The sequence below is a fragment of the Pollachius pollachius genome, assembly GCF_949987615.1.
Source record: "Pollachius pollachius genome assembly, chromosome: 18".
Classification (NCBI taxonomy): domain Eukaryota; kingdom Metazoa; phylum Chordata; class Actinopteri; order Gadiformes; family Gadidae; genus Pollachius; species Pollachius pollachius.
This window is the reverse complement of record NC_136951.1, coordinates 5050085-5067196: the sequence shown is the minus strand read 5'-3', so window position 1 is coordinate 5067196 and position 17112 is coordinate 5050085. Positions and strand designations below refer to the sequence as shown.

Below are 17112 nucleotides of genomic sequence, written 5' to 3'. Positions count from 1 at the left end.
CTGTGTGTGTGTGTGCGTCTTTGTGTATGTGTATGCATATGTGTTTGTCTTTGTGTGTGTGTGTGCTTCTGTGTGTACGTGTATGTTTATGTGTGTGTGTGTGTGCGTTTGTGTATGTGTACGTATGTGTGTGTGTGCGTGTGTCTGTGTGTGTGTGTGTGTGTGTGTGTGTGTGTGTGTGTGTGTGTGTGTGTGTGTGTGTGTGTGCGTGTGGGAGTGTGTACTAATTGAGTGTCTGCAGGTGGCGGCGAAGGACACAGAGATCGGGACGTGGAGCGACTGGAGCGTGGCGGTGCACGCCACGCCCTGGATGGACCAGCCCAAACAGATCACCTCCACCACCGACACCAGCGACCCCCTCCTGGGTGAGGGGCCGGGGGGGGGGAGAAGGAGATGGGGAGGGGGTGGAGGTCAGCTAGTGCAGTGCTATTGATTCAGTTGCTCTTAAACACTTGCACAGGTAGTGATTCAGTCTAGACAGTTTATAAGTGATTCAGTCTAGACAGTGCAGTAGTGATTCAGTCTAGACAGTTTATAAGTTATTCAGTCTAGACAGTGCAGTAGTGATTCAGTCTAGACACTAGCAGTGATTCAGTCTAGACAGTGCAGTAGTGATTCAGTCTAGACAGTGCAGTGGTGATTCAGTCTAGACAGTGTATAAGTTATTTAGTCTAGACAGTGTAGTAGTGATTCAGTCTAGACAGTGCAGTAGTGATTCAGTCTAGACAGTGCAGTGGTGATTCAGTCTAGACACTAGCAGTGATTCAGTCTAGACAGTGCAGTAGTGATTCAGTCTAGACAGTGCAGTGGTGATTCAGTCTAGACAGTGCAGTGGTGATTCAGTCTAGACAGTGCAGTAGTGATTCAGTCTAGACAGTGCAGTGGTGATTCAGTCTAAACACTAGTACTGATTCAGTCTAGACAGTGCAGTAGTGATTCAGTCTAGACAATGCAGTCGTGATTCAGTCTAAACACTAGTACTGATTCAGTCTAGACAGTGCAGTAGTGATTCAGTCTAGACACTAGCAGTGATTCAGTCTAGACAGTGCAGTAGTGATTCAGTCTAGACAGTTTATAAGTTATTCAGTCTAGACAGTGTAGTAGTGATTCAGTCTAGACAGTGCAGTAGTGATTCAGTCTAGACAGTGCAATGGTGATTCAGTCTAGACAGTGCAGTGGTGATTCAGTCTAGACAGTGCAGTAGTGATTCAGTCTAGACAGTGCAGTAGTGATTCAGTCTAGACAATGCCGTAGTGATTCAGTCTAGACAGTGCAGTGGTGATTCAGTCTAGACAGTGCAGTGGTGATTCAGTCTAGACACTAGCAGTGATTCAGTCTAGACAGTGCAATAGTGATTCAGTCTAGACAGTGCAGTGGTGATTCAGTCTAGACAGTGCAGTGGTGATTCAGTCTAGACAGTGCAGTGGTGATTCAGTCTAGACAGTGCAGTAGTGATTCAGTCTAGACAGTGCAGTGGTGATTCAGTCTAAACACTAGTACTGATTCAGTCTAGACAGTGCAGTAGTGATTCAGTCTAGACAGTGCAGTCGTGATTCAGTCTAAACACTAGTACTGATTCAGTCTAGACAGTGCAGTATTGATTCAGTCTAGATGGTGTAGTAGTGATAGAATCTACACACTACAGTAGTGATTCATTCTAGACAGTGCATTAGTGATTTAGTCTAGACACTAGTGGTCATTCAGTCTAGAGTCTAGAAAGTGCAGTAGTGCAGTAGTGATTCAGACTTAATCACTACTAGTGTCTATACACTAGTAGTGATTAAGTCTAGACAGTGTATAAGTGATTAAGTCTAGACATTACAGTGATGATTCAGTCTTGACAGCTTAGTAGTGATTCAGTCTAGACGGTGTATTTGTATTTTCAGTCTGGACAGTATAGTAGTTTTTCAGCCTAGACAATGTAGTAGTGATTCAGTCTAGACAGTGCAGTAGTGATTCAGTCTAGACACTAGCAGTGATTCAGTCTAGACAGTGTAGTAGTGATTTAGTCTAGACAGTGCAGTAGTGATTCAGTCTAAACACTAGCAGTGATCAGTCTAGACACTGTATTAGTGATTTAGTCTAGACACTAGCAGTGATTCAGTCTAGACAGTGTAGTAGTGATTTAGTCTAGACACTAGCAGTGATTCAGTCTAGACAGTGCAGTAGTGATTCAGTCTAGACACTAGCAGTGATTCAGTCTAGACAGTGCAGTAGTTATTCAGTGAAAGCAGTGCAGTAGTGATTCAGTCTAGACAGTGCAGTGGTGATTAATAAATGTATTGTGTTTAAAGATTAGAAGTGATGCTAACCTCTGCTCTCTGATTGGTTGACAGAGACAAAGCCCTCCCCCCAGCCTGCATCCGCTAAGCCAGGTTATGTTGTATCTCCGGTGGGCGGAGCTTACGTACCACTCCCCTTCTCCACCCCCGTGCTGGTGGGGGCTGTGCTACTGCTATCCATGTGGTGAGACACACACAGAGAAACACACACAGAGAAACGCACACTTAATAAGCTTTTTTCAAATGTCCTATATTTTTTGCTTCTCTTTCAATTCTCCTTGTTTTCGTTCCTCCTCCCCGCATGACAACAGATGGAGACGCTGAGACACTGGAGGAGGAGGAGGAGGAGGAGAAGGAGGAGGAGGAGTGATTGAGGGAGTGGAGAAGTATGAGAGGAGATGAGGAGGAAACAAGGAGAGGAGGAGGTCACATGGAGGAGAGAGGAGGAGGAACAGAGAGCAGAGGGATGAGCAGAGAGGAGACTGTTGTTTCTATGTCGCGTGCGTGAAGGATAAAGTGTAGTCATTCTTACTCATCGCTCCTCAACACCAAGAAGTAGACGCCAGGCTGGGAGGACTTGGGTTCACGAAGTAAAGGAGCCGAGACAGAGCTGCTCCTCTGCTGCCACCTGGAGGCCAAAGCCTGCAGGATGTCTGGGGGACGGACCCGTCTCCTCGCCTGCCCCTTCACACATCGCTAGTCTTCATTTAGCACTCTTTTTTAAAACATCGCAGCACACAATGTATATATATACATAAACACATATATATGTGTATATGTATATATATCAAGTGTTTATGTATCTGTGTACACATATATATATGTTTATATATTTGTGTATATATATATACATATGTATGTGTATACGTGTATATGTTTGTGTGTAAGTGTTTGTGTGTGTGTGTGTGTGTGTGTGTGTGTGTGTGTGTGTGTATATATAAATGTATTCGAGGCTAGAGGAAGCGTGACTGTAGCGGCCCCCTTCATGCCAAAGACTCCTAAGCCCATACACACTCACACACACACAGACATACACACACATAAACACATAAGCACACACACACACTTACACACTACCACACTCACATAATCACACACACATACACTTACACACTACCACACTCACAAACACATAATCACACACACACAGACACACAACCACACTCACAAACACACACACACACACACACACACACACATTAACCCTCAGCTAGTCTACATGGACTGGATCTATCTGAAGGGTAATGGGTTCTGGCTGCGGTTGGTTTAGATCGTTGCCATGGATATGGCTCAGTGGATGTGAGGTAGAGCTCCATCGGGTCAGCAGGACCATATTGGTTTTACATTGTAAAATTCACGTTTACTGACGTCAAACAACGGCACCTTCAAAAACAAAACGTTTCTCTGCAGTACATCAGCTGACATCACCGGTTAATGTAACCAGTTGATATCATGATATCACCGGTTAATGTAACCAGTTGGTATCCTGACATCACCAGTTGATTTCATGAAGGTATTGGAATAACGGTGTGCATAATTGTATTTTGTTCATTTCAAGGAATATAAAAAATACATAGATGCTCTTAGTTTATTTTTATTTCATAATGGCTTAATTATCATCGATCCTATTTTGTAAACTATGATATGTAACTTTAACATGGAACAAAAAGTGTATTATTTAATAATAATAATAATGATAATAATTATTATTATAATAATAATAATGATGATGTATTAGCAGTAGAATATCATACCAGGCTTTTTTATAGATGTATATACAATGAAAGGTTTCAAGTATTAAACATGACCATTTCACAACAAATGAAATGACTGTCCTTTAATCTGTCTGGCTGACTGTCTACCTGTCTGGCTACCATTCTGTCTACTGTCCTGTTCATCTGTCTGTCTGCGTGACTGTCTGTCGTGTGTTTGTGTGTGTGTGTGTGTGTGTGTGTGTGTGTGTGTGTGTGTGTGTGTGTGTGTGTTTGTGTCTGTGTGTGTTTGTTTGTGTCTGTGTCTGTCTGTGTCTTATTTGTATAGCCCTTAATCACAGTTTCAGTCTCAAAGGGCTGAACAGGCCATATATTTATGACACCCGCTTTGCCCCCAACCATAGCCCCCAAGAGGGCAAGAAAAAACTAAAAACTTAGCAAGGATGAAATCTTTAGAAGTAACACTGAGTTGGGGATCCCTTCTTCCAGGGATGGTGAGGAGTTAAACGTTTGGCATAATTGGCATACATAGTAGGAATGCAAGAAGACGTAAGCATCATCTATGATGGGGTGCTGGCCAGTGAGCATCAGGGGTGTCCAGGCAACCAGTCACGCTCACCGCAACATACTGAAACAGAGAAAGACTTATGGTTAGATGGGGCAGGTTGGACAAGAAACATGTCGGCAGCCACTAATCGGTGCCTATCAGCGGCAGGGGTGGGCCAAAGCTGGCCCACCCAGCCTCAACCAGAGCTGAGGGGTCCGTCAGGCACCAAACAAAGAGTAAAGAGGAAGGTTTTCAGTTTGGATTTGAATTGATTGCCCCCATACACCTCATGCCCCGAGAGTTGCCTTCATTCAACAGATAAGTGCCTCAGTTATGGTGTTGCTCCAGGCGACCCCACCTGTCAGCGAGGGGCAACCCCCTCATCAACCATACTCATAATGTCAGCCACCTGATGTCTGCCACCTGATTTACAGGTGGCAGACTATTCCATAGGGAGGGCTGCTGATTGCTTTGTTACTGAAAGAAGCCTGCTCCTGAATACGGGATGGGCAGCTGGAGGACAGTAAGGAACAGGTCCTTCAGGTAGGTAGAGCTATTCCGTGAAGGGTTTTGTAGGTAAGCAGGAGCACATCAAAATCAGATCGGGCAGTTATTGAGGGCCAGCGAAGGGAGGACAAAATTTCTTATTTTAGTTTTAGTTATATAATCCGATTTTAGACTCAGGCACATTGGAGGATAGCCGAGCCAAAACATTGGGTTTGTTGTTGCTGTTCAAGGAGGCTGGGAGGGGTTGTCTGATTCAATAGGAAGTACATTTGAGTGTCATCCACATAACAGTGGAAGCTAATTCCGTAGTCACAAATATAGCACAAAAAGGAAGCATGTTGATTGAAAATAGCAGTGGACCAAGGACCTTTAGGCCAACCAAATTGATTTTTCTAACTGCATTTTATTGGTGAGAGAACACCTAAACCAGTAATGAGAAGAACCTTTGATGCCAAAATAGTGATTGAGAAGATGAAGATGAAGGTTGTGATCAATTGTGTCGAAGGCAGCACTGAGGTCAAACATCACCAGAAGGGAGCTTGCGTTGCTGTCCATGGTGAGGAGTAGACCGCTTACTTCTCTGTCACAGCAGTTTCAGCGGAGTACAAAGACATGAACCCAGATTGAAAGGGTTTAAATGTGTTGTTCATCATCAGATGATTGATGGTTTGGTCGGCTACGATTCTTTCCAGTATTCTAGAAAGAAAAGGAAGGTTAGAAATGGGTCTTTGAAGGGAGAGCATCAAGCATACAGGTTGTGAGTTGAGATGCCTGTGTTAGCTTTGAAATTCAACATGTGGTGCCGCTTTCATATGATGAAAAGTAGGGGAAGCATCAATTTATTTTCTAATTAATTGCTTGCCGAGTTGCTTGCCGAGGTGGAAAAGCCCACTTTCTGAGGTTGTTTTCACGGTTTTGAAGCTGAGTAGTCCATGCAAGATGATTAACTTCATGTTGAGTCGAAAGTCATTTGTGTTTGAGTTTTCTGCCGCTTCGCTTCAGGGTGCCAGGGACAGTCTCAGCTCTGAAGAGGTGGAAGTTGAAGAAATATAGAGATTTTTGCAGATTTGCTGCTACTATGTAAATTATATTCAAACGCTCTCTCTTGGTAGCCAAGTGTGTTGAGTGAAACACACTTGTTTATTTTAACATTAATAAATAAATTAAATATACCTATAAACGTTATTATGCTAGCAGTGATGGCTGGCTTATAAAGAGCGCCAATCAGCGTCCTCGAATCTGATGCCTCAAGGGCTTTTTCGCCCAAAGCAGAGTAAGTTGGTGGAGGACTTGGGGCCCCTGAGATTAATGACATTGATAATGTTGGAGGAATTCTCTGGACTCAATACACAGGATTTCAACCGCCCCCAAATTCAATAAGATGTCAAAGAACTTTGGCCAAAACAACCTGACATCCAAATTAGAAAGAAGAATATGTTCAACGCCAACTTTGAGATACTTATTTTAAGCTTGTTCCTTCATTGTGTATGACTATTATAATGAGCGATTTTGTACATTAAATGCCTAACCCTCACTCGATCCCAGACGAGCGCAGCCACAAGGCCTGCGCCCTCCCCATGCCGGCCCCCCTGGCCATAGCCCCCGGCTGGCACAAAACTACTAGTGGTCCAGTGAGGAAACCACCACTCAAGCCTCCAACACCTCTCCATGGTCGGTAGTCTTGGCCGCATCAGGGGCCTATATCTGGACCGCAGTCTGCTGGGCCCTGGCAGACACAGGGTCGACCATCTCCCTGGTACGTCTTGGCGTCCTCCTGGACATCTCCAGCGCCCTCTCAGTATGGTCACCGACCAACGTGACCAACGACGACAGTGACGTGAGATGAGGCCGGAGTAAGGGGAAGGAAGGAACTGGATGACCGCGACCAGCAGCAGTGGGGGCTGTGTGGCGGTCACAGCCGTGGTTGCCATGTTTTCGTTGCCGCAAGGGATCCTGGGACGGTCGGGACTATCTCACTGTTCTGACTTATACCTGGGTCTTTTTCTCCGCTGACATTACGAGTGTGGTTTCTGGGGGCGTTGTACCTCGTTGACAGGTGCAGTCGTCTGGAGCGACACCATCACCGAGGCAGTGTGGGGCACAGAAGTTGCAATTCTTGCATAACCTGTGCTCATGTCTGGTCGTTCCCTTAATGCTTGCGACAATCATTTGTCCCTCCTACATTCCTACCGATGTACCATGGGGATGCTCGATTTCATGTGAACCAATCCTAGAACGACAACCCCATAGTTCATGCTGCCACATAGAGTAATACAAGAGTTCTTGTTGAGATTTAGACCGTTGATTTGATTTAGTTTTTTTGGTATTCCAGCCATCCCTCATACTGATTGGTGAACTCCGAATTGATTCTATTAATGGATTCGGCCTGCCGGGTTCTCTGGAGGGAAAGGCCAACAACAATTCTTCATCCCACTCACAATCATGGTTTGATTCAGTGTGCGCGGAGAGGAGGGGCTGTTCACAGACGGTTCATTGTCAATATGTTGGTGAGAGGGAGAGAGAGAGAAAGAGAGTGAATCAATGTGTTTCTGTCCACTGTGCAATGAAATACGATTTTACCTCCAAAAAAATTAAAAATGCATGGGAAAAACTCACTCGGTCTGATCAAATATAAAAATAATAAATAACCCGCCTAAATAAAAGCTTTGTGGGAAACACTATCTTAGCGGCTGGCATGAGCTCCTTGTTGAAGTAGTTTACGGCAGTAATCTGGCACAATTTAAATATCATGTCCCATCTGGATGACTGTTTTCGCATTTCATGCTATGTTAGGGGTACCACTGACATGTTTTATGCACTCTTCATCTGTCGTATGATGTGATGAATCCTCTGCTTCTGGGTTGTTGCTGTAAGCAAAAGCCTGGGAACCAAAGTGACACAAGGCAGTTTCGGCCGGAGAGATCCAAAGTTGAATTAGACAGACAAAGCATGCTTTGTTGATCTGCACAGTGTCTCTGTACAGTACAGTATCTTCAGGGCCCACAGATAATAGAGACACCAAATAGACATGTAAACAAACAAGATGCACATGGTAAAATAGGATTAATACATCAATGAGAAATGCATGACACAACCTGGAAGATTACATAGATGACACACGAATGAGCCAACAGCTCAGCAGAGACGACCTGACTAATAACAAGATATGGGACAGTGACAGTGTGATACAAAAGTAGAGACTGTTAAAACAAGGATAAGGGACATGATAAATATATATATATATATATATATATATATATATTTTCTGGAGGAAAAGGCTCCAGAGAATATAATAACATATTATTAATAATTGAATGTATATACATAAGAGGATGTATATATATATTTATATATATAATGTATTGCACAGCAGCACAGCATGGATGTATTCTAAATTATATTATTGCATTATTCTTATGCTATATATGATATAACATAACATGGGGTGACGGTGATCACACAGGGGGCGGTAGAGCGACGCATGCGCTCTAGAGAACCTTCTTCAGATACAACAGAAGAAGCGTCGGCGCAATGGGGTGAGTTATCTTCTCCCTAAAATGACGCTTTTCCTTCAATTTGAATCTTTTTTTCAACACCTGGTCATGGTTAGATAACTCGAAAGGTGTCGTAGGCAAGTGTGGTGTTCAGCGAGGAAGAACACCGTGTTTTGTAGACGATCTACATCCAACACACATCGTAACAGACACATCCGGGTCTGCTGGGGTGCACATAACACACATTATTATTATCACGTTAACTGGGAAAATTCGTGTTATATCCGTGCATCTGAGCTTTAGCGAAAAAGATTCAATAACAATGGAGCAGAACATGATGCCTCATATCGTTATAGGTACTGGGAGGTAGGAAGCTAGGAAGGAAGGGAGGGAGGGAGGGAGGAAGGAGGAGGGAGGAGGTAGGAAAGACGGAGATGCCTTTGAAAGATGGTATACAACAGTTAGGTTAGTTCTGCTCAAGTTATGCGATGAGACAAGAGACCTTGTGTGAGTCTAACAGACCTGGGTATGTATCCATGTATCTCAGCTGTACAGGTGTTTCTAATAACCCTTAATTAACCATGGGAACCTTTTGACTCAGGGGAAAAGGTTTTAACAGCAGCCATGTTGACGTGGCCTTGCAGGGTAAACACGGGTGTAATTAATAATATTGATTACGGCCCTCTTCCATTAGGTGGGCAGGGACCTGATATTCAAATTTAATTAATTGAATCAATCAATTACACCTGGGCATACTTTGCTATGACGCGTCAAAATGGGTGCTGTGAAAAGAGCCAGTCAAACGTGTTGCTGAAGCCACGGTCAACACTCTTATTCCGCTGGTTTCACAAACAGAAGAACACAGATAAATGTTGAGAGTATAAGGCAGCAAGCCTGCGGTGAGGTGAAGACCTACACAACGATGTTTGCAGGAGAACGTCTGTGTTGCTTGGCAACAGTGTGGTCCCAGTTCAACCGCAGAACTCATTGTGTGGGCGAAGTTGAATAAACGATTAAATTAGCAAACAAATCCTATCTGTTGTCAATTTATTAGCATTAATGAACGGTGCTTGTGGAACTGTTGGTTGTAACTATGTTCGGCGTGAATCACAGCCGTGAGGAAATTTAGTATAACTGCAGTTGGTCTCGTGTGGTATTGCTAAATGTACCACAGCATTATTCAATACTTGATCCTGATTGGTCAATAATGTTCCTTGGTTGTGCATTCTTTTTCACTAATTCTCTCCCGTATATTCTTTAGTTTGGGTGAGTCGTGCTGACTCGGCACGTTGATTGGCTCCCCCCCCCCCCCCCCCGTGATCCCCGTCGTCCTATCAGCATGCAGGGCTTCTACTCCAAGCTGGACTCCGCCTCCAGCCCGTTGCTAGGCGTGGCCCTCGGGGACGGGGGCGTCGCCATGCCGCTGAGCCTGGCGGTGGAGACGGAGAAGGCCCAGGCGCTGCTCCAGACCTTCAGCTCCGCCTCCCTGCTGGCGTCGGCCGGGCTGGGCGTGGCCTGCGTCCTGGCGGACCACGCCCTCCAGCTGTCGGTGCTGCAGCAGCAGCTGTGGCTGCGGGCCGGGCTGGACAACGCCACGCACGCCCTGGTGGGCCTGTGGTCCTGGGCCATCGTCATCGGCCTAAGGAAGAGGAGCGACGTGTACGAGGTGCTGCTGGCCGGCCTGCTGGCCTCCCTCATCGACCTGGACCACTTCTACACCGCCGGCTCCCTGTCACTCAAGGTAGGCGCCGCCCCCCTCCACGGCTGACTGTCACCAGGCAGAAGGGTGTGCATGAACCACGGTTACCACGCCGAGGATATGTACTGCCCGTGTTGACGTCCCTCTCTCTCTCTCTGTCTGTCCGTCCGTCCCCCCAGGCGGCGGTCTCTCTTCCCCACCGCCCCCCCCTCCACTGCTCCTCCCTCATCCCCGTCCTCTGCCTCTCGCTCCGCCTCCTCATGGCCCTCGCCCGCCTCAAGGACGCCTGGTGCTCCCTGCCCTGGATGCTCTTCGTCTCCATGACGACGCACCACATGCGGGACGCGGTGCGCCGGGGCCTGTGGGTGTGTCCGCTGGGCAACACGGCGCCCATCCCCTATTGGCTTTACGTGGGCACCACGGCAACGCTCCCCCACCTCGTCTCGGTGCTCATGTACCTGACCGGGGCTCGCCACGTCATCACCACCAAACACGGCGTCGCCATCGACGTCTGAGGACCTATGGGGGGACACCCCCAAGCCTGAGGACCTATGGGGGGACAGTCCACAGACAGTTTGGTCCCCCACCAAATGGCGTCCCCAGGAGAAAAACATATATTCTTTGTTGTTATTTATTAACTGATGGTCTTCACACAAAACCTTTATGAATCTTAACGTGTTTTTGTTTTTGTTATTCGTGCTGCGTGAATCGCAACCATTTCGTCATGCTAGGGATATGCTAGCTACAGGCTTCTATCGACATTCTAGCTACATGCTGCCGACAAGCCGGAGACATGCTAGCGACGCGCTAGCTACAGGTTATAGAGCGTCTAGTTACATGTTACCTGTAAGCTATATTCTAGCTATATGCTAGAGATATTCTAGCGACGTGCTAGCAAAAGGCTGGCTAGATGCTTGGACTATACAAGTTACATCTTAGAAAGGCATTCCTTACGTCTATATTAATATAATAAGATTTATATTAATATTTATATATCAACTTCTTATGCTCTCAACTTTTTTAATTTTCAAACTTTCAAATTCATCAGGAAAAACCGACTCTTATATTGATCAGATTCCTCAGGCGACTGTATGCCTTTATATGAACCCGGAGGGTGACAGTGTTGTGTGACAGTGTTGTGTATCGTGACAGAATGTGTTTGACTTGTTGTGGTCTGAAAATATCCTGAGGGGACCAGAGACACTTACACTATGAGGCTGGACTTGGGGTGAAGTGTGCTAACCCCAGCTTTATCCCTGGCTTCTCCGTGTCACCACGATGGTTCACTTTACACTGTGGTACATCGCTGTGGTAACCTATGCTGCACACTGTACATTGTACAACTTATGCTGCAACACCTGCTGTGATCATCTCACCAACACATTAGTTTAACGGATACACAATTGGAATTATTGTCAGATCTACCCATGCCATGACATTGTGGCAGTGATATGGATAAGCCTGCGAACTTCCGCCTTCAACAGGCGGCGCAAACAACCGCCCCGTTGATGTGAACGTGCTGATAGCTTGATCGGGAAGACCTTGGTTGTCCTGACGATTTGATGGTCGCTGTTGTTAAACCGCCGTGGGGTTGGGGTTGTTGGGCTAAGTGAAGACAGCTTAAAGAAATATATCCTTGGGGTGTTGAACTTGGTAGTATCGGCCTCTGGTAGGGCTGCTGGGACGAATGTCTCTTCTCCACGTTTAACTCATGACTACAGTCTGAACTGTAGTCGCTTACCAGACGGTATAGTCAGAGAGGAACTATCTGATCCTTAACCTCAGCGACACCACACTATTACCTTAACCACCTCTAAAACCCTTACCGTAACCACCTCTTAAACCCTTTAGCACCTCTAAAACCCTACCGTAGGCATCTGTAGAACCCTTAACTTTTTCTCTGAATACCATCTCTAACCAAATAGCTAACCTAGCCATCTCCAACCTTTTACCCAAACCTAACATAATACCTGAACTAACCAACCCTAACCTTATACCTAAACTAACCCATCTCTAACCTAATTCCAAAACTTGTTTAAGAAGCTGGTGGCTGTAGTGATGTGAATAGCCACTAGATGGTAGTGTTGATAAGCTCATCTACTCAACGATTATCATGAAATAGATTTAAGCTGTTCCTGTCTCGTGTCACTGTGTAGACACTCTCTCTCTCTCACACACACACACACACACACACGTTGAATTTTGCACTTTATTTTGATGTTTACATTAATTGATTTGGCTGTCAACTCTTTTTAAATGTAGGCCTATTTGTTAAATACATATGTTAACCATTTTGGTAAAAACATGTAGGTCTAAGTATATATTGTGATTCTTTTTTTTTAACTGAATAAAGTTCTACATGTGTGTAGTTGTAGTACATAATTAAAAACTGCTCTTTGTGGATTTTTTTGTGATATGATAATCTATTCCTTTCCTCTCTTATGGAACATGGTCTCTCTAGCCCTCCTCTCTCTCTCTCTCTCTCTCTCTCTCTATAGCTCTCTCTCTAGCCCTCCTGTCTCTCCTCTAGCCCCTCCTCTCTCTCTCACCCTCCTGTCTCTCTAGCCCCTCTCTCCTCTCTCTAGCCCTCCTCTGTCTCTCTCTAGCCCTCCTCTCTCTCTAGCCCTTCTCTCTCTAGCCCTCCTCTCGCTCTCTAACTTCTCTCTCTCTAGCCCTCCTGTCTCTCTCTAGTCCTCTTCTGTCTCTCTCGCCCTCCTCTCTTTCTCTAGCCTCTCTCCTCTCTCTAGCCCTCTGTCTCTCCTCTAGCCCTCCTCTCTCTAGCCCCTCTCCTCTAGCCTTCCGCTCTCTCTCACCCTCCTCTATCTCTAGCCTTACTCTCTCTTTCTAGCTCATCTCCTCTGTCTCTCTCTCTTAGCCCTTCTGTCTCTCTCTCTAGCCCTTCTGTCTCTCTCTGGCACTCCTCTCTCTAGCCCCTCTCCTCTAGCCCTCCTCTGTCTCTTTGCACAAATACTTTCAGTATCCCTACCCTGTTGTCCTTTCCCTTCAAACTTTACATGCATTGTACCTTTGTTTTAGACTACATGGTATGGCTGATTATATTGTTTTGAGGGCAGTAATGGAGTAACAATCATATTATCATTAAACTGAATGCAGTAATTTCCTTTCTGTCGGCCAAAGTAAAGGACTTGTTCTGTTCTTAATCCATTATTTACCTAGCCAGGAATCGCCAGACTAATTAGTCTGGAACCTCTCAACTCATTCCCTAAGGGGTGTCGTCAACGTCTGCAGAACGGAAGGCCTCCACACGCCATTGGGTGGACCTGCATCCAATCAGAGCAGTTGTCATATCAAACCGCTCCATATAAGATCAACTGTTGTTAGGGCCCGTACGAGGCCAAGTATTTCAAAGACTGAACACTGAGTAGACGAGTGACCGGGGTTGATGAGGTTTGGTACCATGTTGACTGTTAAGGCTTGGAATAATGTCATGCTAGACTTTGGGCATAGATGCGATGCTGCATCTACATATTTTTACATGCACTTGCACACACTATAACTCTCCTATTTATTGATTTCTCTGGAGAGGTCCTTTGGTTTAGGCCTGTCAACCGACTATGTCAATGGTTTGTGGAAGGTTTTGTTGAACTTGTTAGTCCATGCAACTGTGCTGTGACCTTGTGTGATTCTATGCTTTTCCTATGTAGGACATTCTAGTATCTCCATGTTAACTTATTAAAAACTTAATGTAAGTCAATGTAATATTTAGTGAAAGCATAATAGTGGCATAATAGTGTATTCGTAAATAGTCAATTTTCGACACCTATTTTAGTTTGTTCTAAGAATTAACTCAAGCACTTAATGGTTAGATTAAAATGTATTCACCATTCATACAGCTACTACTTTTATATGAAAGTGTGTTGCGAATAATTTAGAGGCATCAATTCTTACTTTGATGGGATTACACACTTACACACTTTAAACATACTTAAATTACATAAAACATACTCTGTTCTGCTATATCCCACTGAATTCTACACACTGCACCTTCAGGAAAAGATCATATAATTGGTTGATAATGTACCAAAGGTAGGGTGCATTGACCAGATGATACCTCTGGCTTCTTTGCACTTTGCGAGAAAAACTGTTTGCAGGTACTTTCTAGGTACTGAACTAAATGCATCTTACTACAGAGTAGTTCTAGCGACCACAGTGGTACTGTTACATCTGGTGTAGCTGTAAAGTTCAACAACGCTAACAGACACCTATTGACTTTGTTCATATATGGCTGTTATCTGGACATTTATTATCATAATTATCAGATGCTGAACGCCGGCAAAAGGACTACCTGTACTTTAACCAGAAGTTGTATTCCTAATTTTTCAACCATCATACAATAACGCATTGTACATTCAGCTTCCTATACATTTATTTTGTATTTGCTTATATATCAAATGGAACACAAATTGCGTCACCGACTTCAAATATTGAGCCAACCCTTAGGTTAGTGGGGGGGGGGGGGGGGGGGGGAGTTTTCTGATATCATTTGACTTCCCAATATTATCTTTGTACTTAGTTTGTCAACAAATGCCTGCTTCCGACCACTAGTGATGCATAATTTTGCATCATCATTGGTTGAAGGAAGTAAGACTAGCAGACTACAAAGTTTCTCCAATTTTGAAAGAAGAATATCCCCAGAGCCGTTTGCTGTGACACCAGAGAGGGTAGAGATGGACGATGACATGTGACATGAATATTTGATCGATGTGAGTACTCTGGCTTACCAATCTCAAAATACTGCACTTCAATGTGAATGTAAATTTGCCTGATGTAAACAGTCTCCCTAGTGTGTGTCTCGGTGCAGTAGCTATGTATGCTGTCAGCGGAGGTTGTGAAGGTGAAAGTAACGAGGTGAATAATTTATACGGTACTGATGGTTCCAGTCTACGTGCTGTACCCATCTCCACGTCCCGGTAGAAAAATATGAGGAACTTGAAACATTTTGACCATCATCATTTTTTGTGCCTGCAAGCTTGTGCCTGAATGGTCATATAATAGGGAAATAAATGTTTAGTATGCCAGTCATATACAATATTCACTGGGAAGTGTAATTTCCCCCATGTCACCATGAAAGAGTTGAGATAACGTCAGTAAGGTCTAATACAAATAAAGTACCTGTGCTGGTTTGATCCGCTTAACAATCTTGTCATTGTGCTATAGGACGGCAGGCTCACCTCCTTCCTTCATCCCCATGTAGCCGAGAATAAAAAGCAAATGGGAAAAATTGTTTGACATAATGAAGGCAGTAAGGGACCAAGAAGAGTTCGGGCTGAAAACTTTCAAATGTCAATGATTTCCTGGAGCAGGTTTGTCTTTTCTGTCCTTTGTGCAATCACTCATTGTTGCGGGTTTGTGACTTTTTGATGATGAAAACAATAAAATACCTCACAAGCAAGTGGCAATTAAATAATAGTCACCAAAGCCCAGCACTGCCAAACAGGTAGTCCACAATTCAATGACGGTTAATTGGTTTCATGTGATTGTTTGCGATGATGTTAATGTGCCGCTGGCCACTGCAACATGAAGGAATAGTGGCAGGATTTGGCAGATAACCAGGACAGTCACATCTTTCAATGTAAAATAACGATTAATTTTCTGCTGGTCCGAGGGAGTGGGCTACACTGTAGATGTGGGAAAGGTCTTCATCCTGGATCACCGGACAGCACTTTTTATCCAACTGCTCCACGAACAGCCTTTCCAGGACTTCTCCTGGTGTAGGTTTTCATGGTAGGGTTTAGGTAGGCCTTCAGGACCTCTCTGTTCACCTGGTGTTTATTTAATTGAATTGAAGGTTGAATGACCAACCATTTAAAGTTGCAATCTCCTGCACAAGTCTGCAAGGTCTGTGTATGTCACTCTATAATGAGTACACACACAGCAAACACAATTGGTTTGTCACATTGCTGGCAACATTTGAAGAGACTCATCAAACAAGACCTATGAACTATGGCCTTTTTCCTATCTTCCCCTTACTCTTCAGCAGAAGAGAGGGCCATGACTCATCTCTTCATAGCCCCGTGGCCGATGATGACATCACTGGTGGTTACGGAAGCCCTACTTCGTAGTTTCTGCACAAGTTATTGCAAGCTTGAAAAGTGGACTATTGGACATTGAATGCGCTAGATTCTTACACTTCTTACATTACACCTTGGACTATAAATGGAATGTGGTCATAACTACTGACTTAACTGTGGAGCTAATACCATTGGTGCATGCCCTAGAGTTCTTTACTGCCTCCTTTACCCCCTGGACATTATCATGGTCACTATCCCTGGCAAGAGATCATATGACTCCACCTTTTGATCTGTTGCCCTTACATCGCACAGCCTTTATATACAGTGGTTTGGGTGTGTGTCTATGGGATTTGAACACTTGAAAAATAGCGATGATAGCCAGCCTTGTGTTGACTATGTGGATAATTATACTGCAAAAGCTACTCTCCCGACCAGGTGAAACACATTCTTAGCAATAATAACTTCTCTCTTCTCCATTTAAACACTAGAAGCCTGCAAAAACATCACGATGATTTAGTTTCCCTTCTGACTATTACTGACTATGGATTTGATGTGGTGGGCTGTAGTGAGACGTGTCTGAATGACACATAGAATCTCTAAACATTGAGGGATACAGACTCATCAACAAAAATAGATCAGATAAAATTGGAGGTGGTGTTTGTTTTTATGTGAGGTCCAAGCTCAACGCTAGAGTGTGTGAGGATTTGATTATCAATGATGGTCTCTCAGACTCTATTCATTGAGATCAAAATCAGTAATTCCAAAGAATATGTTATTGGAGTGGTCTACTGTCCCCCTAATTCAGATTTAATCTCCTTTAGGCTGAAACTAGAAGAACT

General features: G+C 44.4%; 2 protein-coding genes across 2 annotated transcripts in view; both read left to right on the top strand.

Annotated features, from left to right (window-relative positions):
* cntfr (ciliary neurotrophic factor receptor) overlaps positions 1–2642 on the top strand; it is a 63179-nt gene extending 60537 nt beyond the window's left edge. Inside the window, exons 9-11 of the mRNA XM_079756165.1 lie at positions 242–365; positions 2337–2466; positions 2594–2642. Coding sequence (XP_079612291.1) covers positions 242–365; positions 2337–2466; position 2594 — 255 coding nt within the window. The 3' untranslated portion in view covers positions 2595–2642. The remainder of the gene's footprint in view (positions 1–241; positions 366–2336; positions 2467–2593) is intronic.
* Positions 2643–9872: 7230 nt separating this feature from the next.
* tmem267 (transmembrane protein 267) lies at positions 9873–12622 on the top strand. Its single transcript, XM_079755404.1, has 2 exons — positions 9873–10283; positions 10421–12622. The coding sequence occupies exons 1-2, from the start codon at positions 9882–9884 to the stop codon at positions 10754–10756; spliced, it is 738 nt and encodes a 245-aa protein (XP_079611530.1). The 5' UTR covers positions 9873–9881; the 3' UTR covers positions 10757–12622.
* The last annotated feature ends 4490 nt before the right edge of the window (positions 12623–17112 follow it).